Genomic DNA, 14,239 nt, shown 5'->3' with positions numbered 1-14,239 from the left:
TGGTTCTTGACCAGATATGTGTGAAGGCTGACTTAGGCTGTAACCTGTGTAAAAAGTATTCCTACATTAAGAAATCAAAAAAATTGTTTTCCTGTAGTATTGCTGTTATTGAAACAGCATATAGTGTCACTGAAATAGGCATCAGATTGATGAAAATTTCAAAGCTATGGAATATTTTTATTTTGATATTTATTAATGTTGAGTAATTATGAAATTTATCAAAATACCACATGCCCCTGATGAGATGTAAACTACCATTTTTAATGACACTTTAAAACAAATATTATTTGACTAGTAAAAAAGACTAGAATATGATATGTTTTATTGATTTGCCTAGTTCTGCTGTAGAAATCTGCATGAACTTGTGCAATGGCTGATATAACTGTAATAGCATGAATAGTTAATAAAAAAGACTACAAAATTAGAGTATCAATGCACATGTAACTTTTATTTCATGTAAAATTGCCTTTCAATTCATGACCTATAACTATTACTTTCATTCTGCCTGTATTCTTAGTCCGGCATTTTCTTTCAGTTATTAGAGTGTTGACTGGTTTGCTTGTTTCATTTCAGTCCAAGTCAAGGTCCCTGCTGCTCTAGTGAGACTTGCAGCTTTGTTTTGGAATCTTCTAATGTCCAGTGTAAAGCAGAGTCAGATTGTAGCTGGAGTTCAGCGTGCAATGGCCGCACACCCGACTGTCCGCAGCCAGCTGCCAAAAAGAACAAGACTCGTTGCAACGAGGGAACACAATTGTGCATCAATGGAGAATGCACTGGCTCTATTTGCCTAGAGTGGAATCTCACTGAATGTTTTCTAACCAGCCACATTATACCAAACATTGATAAACGAAAGCTTTGTGAATTGGCATGCCAGAATGGAACAGATCCAGGCACTTGTAGAAGTACAAGTGAGTTTGCTCATGTTGTTGGACTCCCGCCTGGAGGCATTAGTCTCCGACCAGGATCTCCGTGTGACAACTTCCAGGTATGGTAATTTTGAAGTTAAGTGAATATTTTTCAAACTCTTTTTGCCTATATTTCCCATAAAGTAGAATAATTGTATTAATATTCTGCTATTGTATTTGTATTGTACTTATCTCTTTTGCTGTGGAGCTTTTTATAATATGAGGCATGCTAGCGGCCAATCTCCACAGAATTCTGCAGCTCTGAAGTCCTCATATTTGTGCAGCACTCTTTTTCCTGGAAGGATAGGACATCTGTTGACAGTATGTAGAAGCTTTTGCCTATGTTAATATAATTTTCCCCATTACATTCCACAAGATATAGCTTTGATTTTGAATTTGAACCAGTGTGTAGATACTATTTGTCTGTTGAGTGGTAGCTGTGGCTTCTTTTAGATGTGAACAGGTTGCGGAAAGGAGCTGTATTAACTCGGTCACTATAGTGACTGACTATGGACTGGATGACCGGGTTCGATCCCTGATGAGCAGAGGACCTTTCCTCTAGCCTCTGCATCCAGACTGGCTCTGGGGCCCACACAGCCTCCTGTGCATTGGATACTGGGGTGCTTTCCTGGGGGTAAAGCGTGGCTGGGGTGTGATGCTCACCACTTACCCGTTCTAGTGCTGAGGTTAAGAATGGGTAGGAGCTATACCTCCTCTTCCCTGAAATGCCTACATGGCGTGTAGTGGGACAGCTTTGTGTTACTTTCATAGGTTGCAGAAGATGACACTAGTAAACTCTTATTTTGCAGATTTTGAATCAAGGTGAATGTAAGGACTGAAAGTGGTCTAAAAATTAAAATGTAATTAACACATTCACTGCTATGCTAGCCAGTGGGGATTTAAATACCCTATGCTGCCTACTTTTTTATGTAGGGGATATGATTAAAAAGAGTATAAAAATGTAAAGAACTTAGAAACTGTTTGAAGTCAGTGTATGAAATTTTCAACATACCATTATTACTCCTTGAGGGTGTGATGTCTACAATAGCTGTTCATTCCACTTAAACATTTTCATTTGTACGACAGGGATATTGTGATGTCTTCTATAAGTGCAGAGCAGTGGATGCTGAGGGCCCTCTGGCTCGACTCAAGAATTTGCTTTTCAACAAGGAGACATTGATTACCGTTGCACAGTGGATCACAGTAAGCTAGTAGTATTTGTTATTTTGTTTACATAGTACTGAAATGCAGGTCACATGAAAAATATTATATCATAATTACATTTCTGTTGTAACCAAAGTTATTTTCTGTTTTCATTATAGAACAGAAAGTCATTTAATTGTTTTTGTGTTCATGATATTTAATTTTTGTAACTTCAGTTATACTCAGTGTCGTCCTGTTTGGACTTCTGGTTAGCTTGCATGCCACTGGACCGAAGGTTTGTGGGTTCAAACCCAGCTGAGGTTGATGGGTTTTTAAGGGTGATAAAAGTCCATAGCACAACTTCCTTCAGAGGGGAAGTAAAGCCAGCGGTCCCATGTCGTAGATTTACGGCATGTAAAAGAACCTTACGAGCATGAAGTGAGATGTTTCGCAAGCAAAATTCAGCTGCCATTTCTCACCCTAGTCTCTCCTTATTCACTACTAGATGGCTTTGTGAAGAGGCAGTGGGGTTGTCGCTGACTAATCATAAATGTACACTTCAGAAGACAAAGAAACCTTTGACATGGGAGGAGGCCAAGGCTTGACTTTGGGCTGTTGCGCCATAGATAGAAGAAAGAATGTTGTGTGCATGGAAAAGTTTGATGTATTTGTTTTTACAAAGATGAAACTTTTATGGGATTGGGAAGCAAATGTGTCAGATTGGATTTATCAACAAAACGTGAACTAGCAAGTGCTTGTGAAAATGCAAGCTTTAGTAAAAAATAAAATTTGTACTATTCATAAGGAGGAGGATAAAGTTGAGTTGCTGTTTTATTTATGTCTGTATATTTAATTTTTTATCTTGTCTCATATGTACACTTTGTCACTGAACTTGGGTATGCTTTTGACAGAATAGATTCATTCTTAACATGAAGAAAGTAACTTAGAGTTGATAAATCACTTACTGTAAATGTAATACTGCCCAGAGTTGTTTTCCGAGCATTCTGTTGACTGTGTGTGTGATTTATTTTTGTAGGAGAATTGGTGGGCTGTTCTGTTGATGAGCATTGCATTCATTATCTTCATGGGTCTTTTCATAAAATGCTGTGCTGTTCATACACCATCATCAAATCCAAAGAAGCCTCCTGCAAGAAGGTTCAGTGAGACCTTACGTCGGCCAATGAATACATTTAGGAGAATGGTAAGCACTTACTAGTTGTTGCATGTGATTGCACTGTGCCATGAAACCTGAAACTGATATGTGAGCTTATTGGGTAACAATGCTAAGGGGAACTTGAGTGAGATTCTGTTCATGCATAGTGAATATTATTTCAAGAATTGTGCTACAGTGAAACCTCGATGCATCGTTTTCGGCGGGGGTGGGAAATAAAAACGATGAATGCGGGAAAACGATAGATGCGGGAAAGCATTAAAAATTTAAAAAAAACAATGTTTCTCTTTCAAAGTTACTTCTTTTTACCAAAAAAGTCTTTAATGGACAACTGGTTTGTCGAAACTTTACGTTTTAGACCAAACAGAACACTTTCCACGTTCAAAATGTTTTCCTCGTCACGTTCACTAATATTAAGCGCATAAAAGAACGACTTCACTTTCGCCAATGCAGCGTGCGCTTCGGCAAAACTCGGCAAAGCTTCGGGCTCGCATTCGTCGTCTTCTTCTTCCTCACCACTCCAACCCCCTTTGCGGACAATAACAGGAAGAATGGAAATACTAAACGAAACGTAGCTGTAGAAGACCCTGAACCGCTGGAAACGAGATGAACCAGAAGAATGAAAAGTGCCGCCAGCCTTTCCTTTGTACTTGTAATAAAAGCATTTGTGAAGAAATTCACACTGCACATGCCATCTGGCATCGCTGGAACGAAATATGAGTGCACCCTAATTAAAATCGTAAAATTTCTGACAATGCGCGCCGCCATTCTCTCCAACTATCACCCCTGCACCGCTGACCCTCATTCCAAAAGAATGTGCTGGTTGGGCGACATAACAGGTTACCGCTACTGTGTATTCCAAAAACATTGTGCGTCTTTCGGTATTAATTTATCTCTAAACCCAGCATTTTAATTTCTCAGAAACGATCATTGCGGGAAAATTGTGGGCCGGGACTAAGATTTTTGAACGATCGATGCGATAAAACGATAGTTCGAGGAACGATAGAAGCGGGAAAATGTAACATTATTTTATATGGGATGTATTCGGGACCGAACAAAACGGACGATGCATCCGGGAAAACGATAGTTCCGGGAACGATGGATAGAGGTTTCACTGTATATGAACTAAAACTATAAATTTGTTTTATTAAGTTTACAGTGTCTGCAGCATTAAATTTCTTGAAAAGACTAAACAAAATGTCAGGTGGTGACAATAGGATCTTCCCTTCACTTAATCCACTTTCATTTACATGAGTATTTGTATAGCTACACAAAATGTTGTTTTTTCACTGGGTACATATGTAAGTACAACATTTGTCCAGTTTAATCATCTTCCTTATGTTGTTTCCACACTTGTGAGTCGACTTTAGCACAGGAGTTTCCGCCCGTCTGTATCTGGCCATTCTTGTATTTCATTTACCGTCCTCTAGTCCCATCCTTTCCTCTTTACATGTGTCTTAATTTTATTTATCCATTGTGTGTGTGGTTTGCTCCTGGGTCTTACACATGTTTTCATTTCTAGTTCCAATCTAAACTTTCTCATGTTAGTACCGCTAGTATTAATGCAACTTTATAAATGTACAGAAATATCAAGCATGTAGTTGTAATAAAAATCTCTGCATGTGAATTGAAGAACATAAAATTGTACTTGTATTACCATTTGTAATACACGTGTTATATTTGATTCTTTCAGCGTGCACCACATGGAGTTGGTGGTGGGGGTCATCCTAGTGGGGGAGTGGGGAGACAGGGCCCCACAAGAGGTCCAGCACATGGCTATGGTGAAGGAAGGGGTCAGTATTATGCACCCAAAGGTAAATTACATTTTCTGTTACTTTTACATGGTGACAAATTGTGCGTATCATATTATAGTTTCTTGTAACATAATAATACTGTAGAGAATACTTTTTGCTTTGCTTTGCGTGGTGACATGCTGTTAATATGCACTCTACATTCTCTTTTAGTATTGTTCCAGAGATTTATCTGCCTCTTTATATCTAATTCTGGTTAAGTCATTTTCTGTTTTACAGTGAATCTCGATGCATTGTTTTTGGTGGGGGTGGGAAATAAAAACGATGAATACGGGTAAATGATAGTTGCGGGAAAGCATTAAAATTTTTAAAAAACTGAATTTTTCTCTTTCAAAGTTACTTCTTTTTACCAAAAAAGTCTTTAATGGACAACTGGTTTGTCGAAACTTAACATTTTAGGCCAAACAGAGCCCTTTACATGTTCAAAATGTTTTCCTCGTCACGTTCACTAATATTATATGCATAAAAGAATGACTTCACTTTTGCCAATGCAGCATGTGCTTCGGCAAAACTCGGCACAGCTTCGGGCTTGCATTCGTCGTCTTCCTCTTCCTCTTCCTCACCACTCCCGCCCCCTTCGCGAACAGTAACAGGAAGAATGGAATTCCTATTACTGCCGAACTCAACGAAACATAGCTGTAGAAGACACGAGATGAACCAGAAGAATGAAAAGTGTCGCCTGCCTTTCCTTTGTACTTATAATAAAAACATTTGTGAAGAAATTCACACTGCACATGCCATCTGGCATCGCTGGAATGAAATATGAGTGCACCCTAATTAAACTCATAAAATTTCTGACAATGAGCACTGCCATTCACTCCAACTATCACCCCTGCACCGCTGACCCCTCATTCCAAAAGAATCTGTGCTGGTTGGGCAACATAACAGGTTACCGCTACTGCGCATTCCAAAAACATTGTGCGTCTTTCGGTATTAATTTATCTCAAAACCCAGCATTTTAAATTCTAAAAACATCGCGTAAATTTCGTTATAATTTCTCAGAAACGATCATTGCGGGAAAATCGTGGGCCAGGACTAAGATTTTTGAACGATTGATGCGATAAAACGATAGTTCGAGGAATGATAGAAGCGGGAAAATGTAACATAATTATATATGGGATGTATCCGGGACCGAACGAAACGGACGATGCATCCGGGAAAATGATAGTTCGGGGAACGATGGATAGAGGTTTCACTGTATATGATTCTATGAATGCACAGTGTTTTATCTTGAAAAGTTTTTGAATCTGGATCCAGTGATTTAAGTTCACCCTTTGTAATGGACCAAACTGAGTAGGAGGTTCCCACCCATTGACCTGGTGACAGGATCAGATCCAGTTTCTGTCACAGTGTCTTTTTTCAGAATACCGGACAATGGGCAAGGTCCAGATATCCAGCAGTAGTAATTTTAATATATTGGCTTTAGAAAGCTTTAGAATTAATCTAAGACTACTGTATTTTTTTATAAGTGCAGAAAAGTTATACACTATATTACAGCATACCCTTATCATTCATGGGGATTATGTTCTTGAAACTCTCATGAACAGTAGAACAGTGGTATGTGAAGTTAGGACCTTATGGGAATAACAGAGTTGAGGGAGCCATTGAAACATGTTACTCAACATCCTTGGTTTCCCCAACCCCATGATACCCATTGTGTATTATTAATATTATTAAATATGAAAGCATTAGTGTTCATGTCTGTATGATGTCTGCATTTCTGTCTGAAAGTTGTCAGGATAATAAAATATAGAGGCAAAACTCAGTTCTAAAAACTGAAAAGTACAGTGGAAATACACTTGGTGTGGCACAACATCTGTGTAGGTTGTGAGATAGGCGGGCTGTTGTATATATTACTCTGTGCGCCTGTACAGGAGTGACTGAAAGATCGAGGGATCTATACTGCAATGCACAAATATTGACCTCTGTAATTTTTCTGTGAGTAAGTAATAAACTGTGGTGTGAAAAACCAGGAATGAGGATGACCTTAACAAATTGAATGAATCTACAGAAATAATTTATTCAAATTAAGATTGTATGAGTTTTAAATTAAAAATTAACGGCTAGTATAGATTTAAAAAATTAATAATAGACGTGTATGTAATAATTTGTATCTAATAATTCTTCATATTTTCTAATGATTATATGCAACAGAAATTTGAGATGTTAGATAAATGTTTAAAAGTGCATAGTGCATCATGTTTGATGTTAACTGAATTCTGAGTGTGCAATTTTTATAAAATCATGAACAATAGCTATAAATGTGTAATACATATGACTGAACACTGGTGAATGAGACTGATGATGAATGTTTAGAGGGTGGAAACTCTCTGACTTGAGGACACAGACAATAAATAAGATACTGGTGAATGAAATGGATAGGTGAGTGAAGCAAATGCAATACTTGTCAAAAGCTTGATAATTTTTATTGTAAATATTACAGGCAGGCATGCGATACTGTTATCAAGAAGACAGTGATCAGGGGAGCCAACCATGCAGTTGAAAAATTCTGTTTATTTATACAAATTCCATAGTTATGCTCTAATTAGACTAGCTACAGCACCTGATCTTGGGAATTATAATAAAACCAGCACTGGACTTTTCATAAGTGACATGTCAGAGTGGACAAAGTCAGCAAGTACTTCCAAAATGTTGGTAAGCTTCTGGCAGACCACATGGTGCTACAACCAAGAAGACGTCCATCTTCTGAACAGTGGATGTTTCGTTTGGTCACCAAAGTAATTGTCCATTTTGATTCGTTTGTTCATGAATGTTACATCACTAACTGTAGCACCTTCTGTTTTGGAAGAAGGTGTGACAAAAGCAGTGAAAATGTACTCGAGAAACAGCATAGAAGTGTACTCATAATATTTAACAATTGATCAAAATGTACTTATGTGAAATCTGTAGTAAAATATATACAGATAAATATCTCTCAGAGGAATTTCAGTTCAGATTGGACCAAAACAAGATGCTTCATCTCCATGCCTTTTTTAATGGAAAGTCTAAGAGGAATAAAAATAGTTGGAAATAAATGAAAGATACAGTTGCTTGTGCATTTGGTTGTTAATTTGTTTGTTCGCAACATAAGTGCCATACAAACATTCCCTTAATGATGAATACAGGTGCTTTTCTAGGAATAGGCACAAAAATAAGTCTGCATCCATGTTTCTGAATCATGTCAGAGGGAAAAATTGTATTGTAAGAAATGCTGATGAATTTTCTGAAAAGTGAAAATTTTTCAAATAAGATCTGTGTTTGTGATAAGATTAAAAATAACTGTTCAAAGAAGTTTATGTACTATGAAGTTGGTCTGTTAATAATGTGTTAGGTACTTGGTTAGAACATCATCAGAATTAATGTTACTGCCTTCCTGTTTAGCATCTGCCCCACCAGCTAGTTACAGTCGTACAAATCACCCAGAACTATATGCAGGAGCATATGGCGGTCGGAATGCCTATGAAATGCGACATCATAAGGTCTGACAACAGTGCACAGATGACTGTTCATCACCATCCCTGTACCATGGGGATAGAGGACCACGGAGATTGTCACAGCCTGTCATTTTGTCAGATGTTAAACGAAGAAAAGGGAGCAGTGCAGGCTTCCTTGCTAGATTCCCACCAGCAGATGCAGGAAACAGGAAGATGAGCACACGATTACATCAGACTCCACCTGAAAGTTTGGTTCAACTGCATCCGCTTGTGTTGATACATCATTCCCCCCGTCAGGTGGCAGCTACTTTGGCCATGTTCTGAGAATCAGTTTCAGTTAAGTAGCCATGGCAGCAAATAAGACAGGACTGATACAATCATTGTTTGTCATTATAGTCATTTGTAAATATAGAGATCAGTACCTCTTTGTGATTTGTGACCAAAAATGAGTAAATCTTTAAAGTAATGGATATCGTGCTTGAAAGAGGTTAAAATAGTGGTCTGGGGTGATGTGTGTTTGAACCGTATTGGTGGATATAAACTTGATCATTTTCTCTTCACATGTTTCAGTTATTAAGTCATCAATGTTTGCTGAATCTTTTAGCAAGAACAAAGAACTGTGGCTCAGGTAGGGACATTTTTAATATCAATATTTATCTTTGTTCATGCATAATCAATATTAAAGAAATCCGTTTTTTTAATCCAGAGTTTTAAGTTTTGTATACTTGTTGGTTTTTAAGACTTTGCCAGTCATTACAAAGTGGAAAGTAATTCATGAAGCAGAAATATCATAAGAAACACATAGACTTATTCAGAATACGTTGAACTCCATTTTGCAACATTCCAGCGGTGTTAAACATCACATTTCTATCCTTGCCATGTTGGTTCTAAGTGGGGAATCTCTTGCCTAATATAATTTGGTCAAAAATGGCAGTTGTGTGTTATTTTGAACTAAGCCTAAACTGTTACCGGTAAGAAAATTGAGAGTTTTGTAGTTAGTATTGGTATTCTTTACATGCAGTATTGGAATATGTGAATAGTATTACTATGTTGAACACATCTCACTTTTATGATTTATTGTTGCTACTCAAGATAATATATTAATATGATTTTGTTATACTTTTCAGTACAACCCTCTTAAAATAATGTTTAAACACATTAATGTCATCTCCCTTGTTCCCTCTCCAAAATGTTAACTTTTTAAAAGGGTTTTGCTTTGTGAGGTAAACTGTTTTAAAAACTAATTCCTCAATAAAATGACATTAATTTGTAAGGACTTTGGTTTATTAATTGCCAAATCATGCTTTAATGCATAAGGTGCAGTGCAACTAAATATGTATATGTTGCAGAGAATTGGTCATTATTGAAAAACAGTCCATCTGCCTGAAGTTGAAGCTTTCCTGATGTTTTTAAGAAATTCTAGTGTAAGATTTTGGAGATTTGAATGTCTCTTAATTTTCATTGTATGTCCATAATAATTTTGAGAAACTGTCACATATTTGTTTCTTTTGTAGATGTGAGAAAGATTACCTTATTCAATGATTAATAGAAATATACACCCATGTGTAAAATAGCTGAGATAACATATGAAATACACTAAAATATTTTAACCATACATTTACTTTCTGTAGTCTTTTCATCCATTTTATACAGGATAACAGAAATAAGATGAAACACATTTTAACTTCCATTACAATTTTTATTGTTGTAGTAGGTGTTGTAAATGTTTTTCTAAACTATTTGGACCCTTTTCACTTGATTGCTTAAAACATTGTGTTTGCAATATTAATTTTCAGCTGCCCAGTGATTCTCATTTGGAGCATCTTTAAATAATATTACAGGCAAAATTTGCAGCTTTAGAGGTCTGAAGATACACACTTGGTGCCAGAATTTTTTAGAAATAAATTTTTTTGCAAACAAATAATTGAGATTGTTTTTGACTCTGGCTGTATGAGTACATTGGTTTTATCTTTAAAGTATCCTTTTATCAATTTATCATAAAGCTATGGAATTATCAGTTCATATATTAAACTGGTGTACTGTTTTGATTTTACTGTAGTATAAAAATATTGATTTTATGATATACTAGAAGGAAATTGCACACCAGATATTGACTCTTTGATCATACAATGGAAGTTCTATATCAGGTTTCTATGCAGTCCATTACTAGTTATTTTGAGAATTCATATAACGTGACAAGTTCTGACTTGCTTCATGTGTTAATAATGTGCTTAATAGTGCAATGATTTTGAAACCAGTGTCTATTCTAGGAACTTTCTAAAACCTGATGCAGTTAATTGAGAAACTGGGTTTACCTTGCATGGATTCAAAGCCAGTGAGTATAGCTGATCTATAAAACTGACTAGCCAGTGAGCAAAGTCAGAGTTCCAGGAGAAGTTATGTATTGCGTGGATTAATGTGGCAGAGTTTAATGAAGCATTCTGCCAGTCTGCTGCATTAATTAAACTTAAGTATTCCTTAATGGGTATGTCTCTGAAAATGTCATGTTTTAAACTCGGTGTGCTACTTATTCCAATACTGATGTTGGGAATTTCAATAATGAAGTCATACATGAACATTATAAATTATCATTATCTTATTTAAGTTACAATATGATACGTGTTCTTGAGCTGGCATAGGTCAGTCACTATAGTGACTGGCTATGGACTGGACAACCAGGGTTCGATCCCCAATGGGGACAACTTTCCTTTCCTCACATGTTCTTATATTTGATATTTGAAATGAATGTTAATATGAGGAAGGTGTATGTTACTGATAACATATTTCTTAGTGCAGAGAAGTTATCTCAGGTGTGAGAATGGCGTTAATATGCCAATATTTCAGAGACTTTCTGCTGTCTCCATTATCAAGGTTTTCTTGACTACATGGATATTGGTGGAGGCAGAAACATTATTATGAAACATTGAATATTAACTGTATTCACACAATGGCTGATCATTCACCTGAGGAGACGGACATCCCTGCATTCAGTCATCATGAAAGCTTCAAATGTCTTATATTTCTTAGTGTGTGGCCATCGTGTATGTGGTGTGAAGAGAACTTTACGTGATCATTAAAGTAAAATCCTTTGACTAACCAGTTTAAGATCATCATTACTGTAGATTCTCATTATTGAATCTAAGATTCAGATTTATGTAGTCATATATATATATATATATTTTATAGACAGCAATACCAAAAATGTTGTTCAAACCAAATCAAAGGACAGAATGAACAGTAGAGAACAAAATTGTTTTTAAGAAAAAGGGAGAAATAAAAATTTTCATAGTTGGAAAATTAATATCACAGCTATAGATTTGACATTTGTGGCATGTATGTGGTATAGCAACATGAAATTGTTTCTGTAACTGTTTCTTCATTGAAAATACTCTGTTATGTGGTTTGCTTGCTCAGATAAAAAAGTAAATGCAACTTGGGGTGTTGGTGTTGTGGATGGAAGCAAATCAAAGATATGTAATTATAAATATTGCATGCATGTTTACAGTAACATTGGAAAGAATGTAATATGTAATAAGATTTCTTGTAAATAAGTTATAAATATGTTGGTTAATTTTTTAACATGCAACCTTGTGAAACTTCTGTACCATAGATTTGTCTGTATGTTGATTTGTAAATGAAGTTTAAGAAAGTTTTAGTATGGGGAACCTGGAGATATTGATGACCCTGAATGAAATTGTGGCTTCTTTTGAGGTGTGGTCATTATAAGCTAAACAGCTCATTCCAGTATATTATTTGTTTTTAATTATATTGCATGTTTGGCCACATGGTTCCTAAGTCATTTGGTTTTTTTTTAATTTCATACAGATCTTGTGTTCAGACTACCAAGGCTTGAATAGTTGTGTATTACAGTTGTATTGAAAGATATTTAGTTACTTTGTCTTTTATTTGTTTTATTATAAAATAATGCTTCCCTTTCATCTCACTCTTCACACATAAATCCATGTATGTACATAATATATATGTGTATGGATGTTTCTTTTCCATTTTGTGAACCATGTAAAAAAAAGTTTACCAGCTAGTAACAAACCATAGAAGAAAACAAAAATATAGACTAAGAGGAGAAGCATTACAGTCAATGTTATGTTTGAGTACTTTTGTGTACTGTGCTTTGCCACATTTTTTTCCTTCAGATATTATAACGTGCAGTTGTTCTCTTTTATTCCAAAAGTCTCTTCTTTAAATGTCAAAGATGTGAAGTATTTTAAGGTGAAAAAAGCCATTTTTTGTCACACCCAAGTGTCCTTTTTTGATCACTCCATGGAACTTTCACGTATATATAGAAGTATATAAATAAATAATAATGAAAACAGTTCAGCTGGTTAAATGATGTTGCTTGCAAGAAGCATATGGTTCTACAGTTTTGTTATTCACTTGATAAATTATCTTTTTCTCTCTCAGTGTAAACATTGTTGTATTTAAAGACGTGAATGACCAATTGCTGTTTTCTCCATGATAAATGTCCTCAATTCCCTTTTATGCCCAACTTCCTCCTCCTATACCCAAGTATGTCCTCTCCTCAGCCTATTTAACATGACATTTTGATAATGTAATGTATGGATATTTCTGATATGTTAATTGTGATTTAAAATTGTAAAGAAAGGATATTAAGATTAAAGAACACATTTTACAGTACGTTTGGGTGTGTTTGATAATACTCAGTTCAATGTCTAAGTATTTAGTTATCCATAATGTTTTATTAATTTAATTTTTATAGTCGGCATATCAATATCCATAGCAAAGTAATCACAATTTGTGTAAAAAGTACAGAACAGTGAGCAATGAAATTTTAAGATAACTTTCCATAAAAGCAAGGTTTTCCAGAACAGCAGAGTGAGTATTTGCTTCTCAGGGACTGTTTTTATAGAGTTAATTAGCTTAATTTTTATTTTTTGTGTGCACATTAATTACTATAAAACCACCATATAAATAGAAAAATTCTTTATCATGCAAAAGTACAGATAATGTGTCTTATATAAAATTAAATACGTCTACATATACTGTCTGGCAATGTTTACATTTTTAGCTGATGAAGGAAAAACAAAGTGTTGCTGCCTCTTCAGATCAGATATGTAATGCACTTGAAGAAAAGATACTGCATGCACTGTGCAAGCAAACACAACACAACAGACAGTGCTGGTCATTTTATGATTTTAAAATTAATGTAATTTTGAAGCAGCTTGAGAAGGGATAAACTAATTTGCTCCAATCTTGGCATACTTATGTCTTGAAATCAGGAAATTTTAAAGACCAAAACTCTGAGAAAGATATCCTATTGGCTGTAACTCCAAAAATCTTTCCTTGGTTCAAATCCCAGTAAGATTGTTACTCTAAGTCAGAAACTATGTATGGTGGAAAAATTGTGCAGAGAGACAAGTTTATTTTGGTGATAGGATTACATGGACTAAAGCTACAACTCTGAAATAAGTGTCTTGCGTCTGAGATCTGGTGAAAGTGTTTTTTGTTTATATTGAAAACTAATTACTGTGTATGACAACATGAATTACAGACGATATAGCAACAACACCAAAAAGGTTCTTTCCAGGATACTCCCGAAATAATTTAATGGAACAAGACTTTTGAGATAATTAGGAAAACAGAATTTCTGCAGGATGTGCAAAAGGTGGAGGTGGAATTCTGGAAGCAAGAACCTGAAATTGTGATGCCATCAACTGAAACGCGAAGCTGTTGGGCTAAGAATACATCTGTTCTACAACTTTTTACATGTGCTATGTTTACGTGCGGTCCGCAATGTGG

The 14,239-nt window shown here is 35.7% G+C and overlaps 1 protein-coding gene across 4 annotated transcripts in view; it reads left to right on the top strand.

Moving 5' to 3' along the window:
- kuz (zinc-dependent metalloprotease kuz) overlaps positions 1-13,117 on the top strand; it is a 38,051-nt gene extending 24,934 nt beyond the window's left edge. For 2 of the 4 annotated variants that reach the window (XM_087343364.1, XM_022064547.2), the window contains exons 10-14: positions 574-985; positions 1,992-2,108; positions 3,085-3,249; positions 4,913-5,033; positions 8,412-13,117. In XM_087343364.1, the coding sequence (XP_087199490.1) occupies positions 574-985; positions 1,992-2,108; positions 3,085-3,249; positions 4,913-5,033; positions 8,412-8,515 (919 nt within the window). In that variant the 3' untranslated portion in view covers positions 8,516-13,117. Of the gene's footprint in view, positions 1-573; positions 986-1,991; positions 2,109-3,084; positions 3,250-4,912; positions 5,034-7,473; positions 7,769-8,411 lie in introns of all 4 variants that reach the window. The other 2 variants (XR_015533753.1, XM_087343368.1) reach the window with 2 other exon arrangements.
- Positions 13,118-14,239: the final 1,122 nt, after the last annotated feature.

Source organism: Zootermopsis nevadensis, unplaced genomic scaffold (assembly GCF_977971745.1).
Source record: "Zootermopsis nevadensis isolate Lab colony 2312 unplaced genomic scaffold, Znev_1.0 Znev_ptg000001l, whole genome shotgun sequence".
Taxonomy (NCBI): domain Eukaryota; kingdom Metazoa; phylum Arthropoda; class Insecta; order Blattodea; family Termopsidae; genus Zootermopsis; species Zootermopsis nevadensis.
This window is presented reverse-complemented; position numbering and strand designations above follow the sequence as displayed.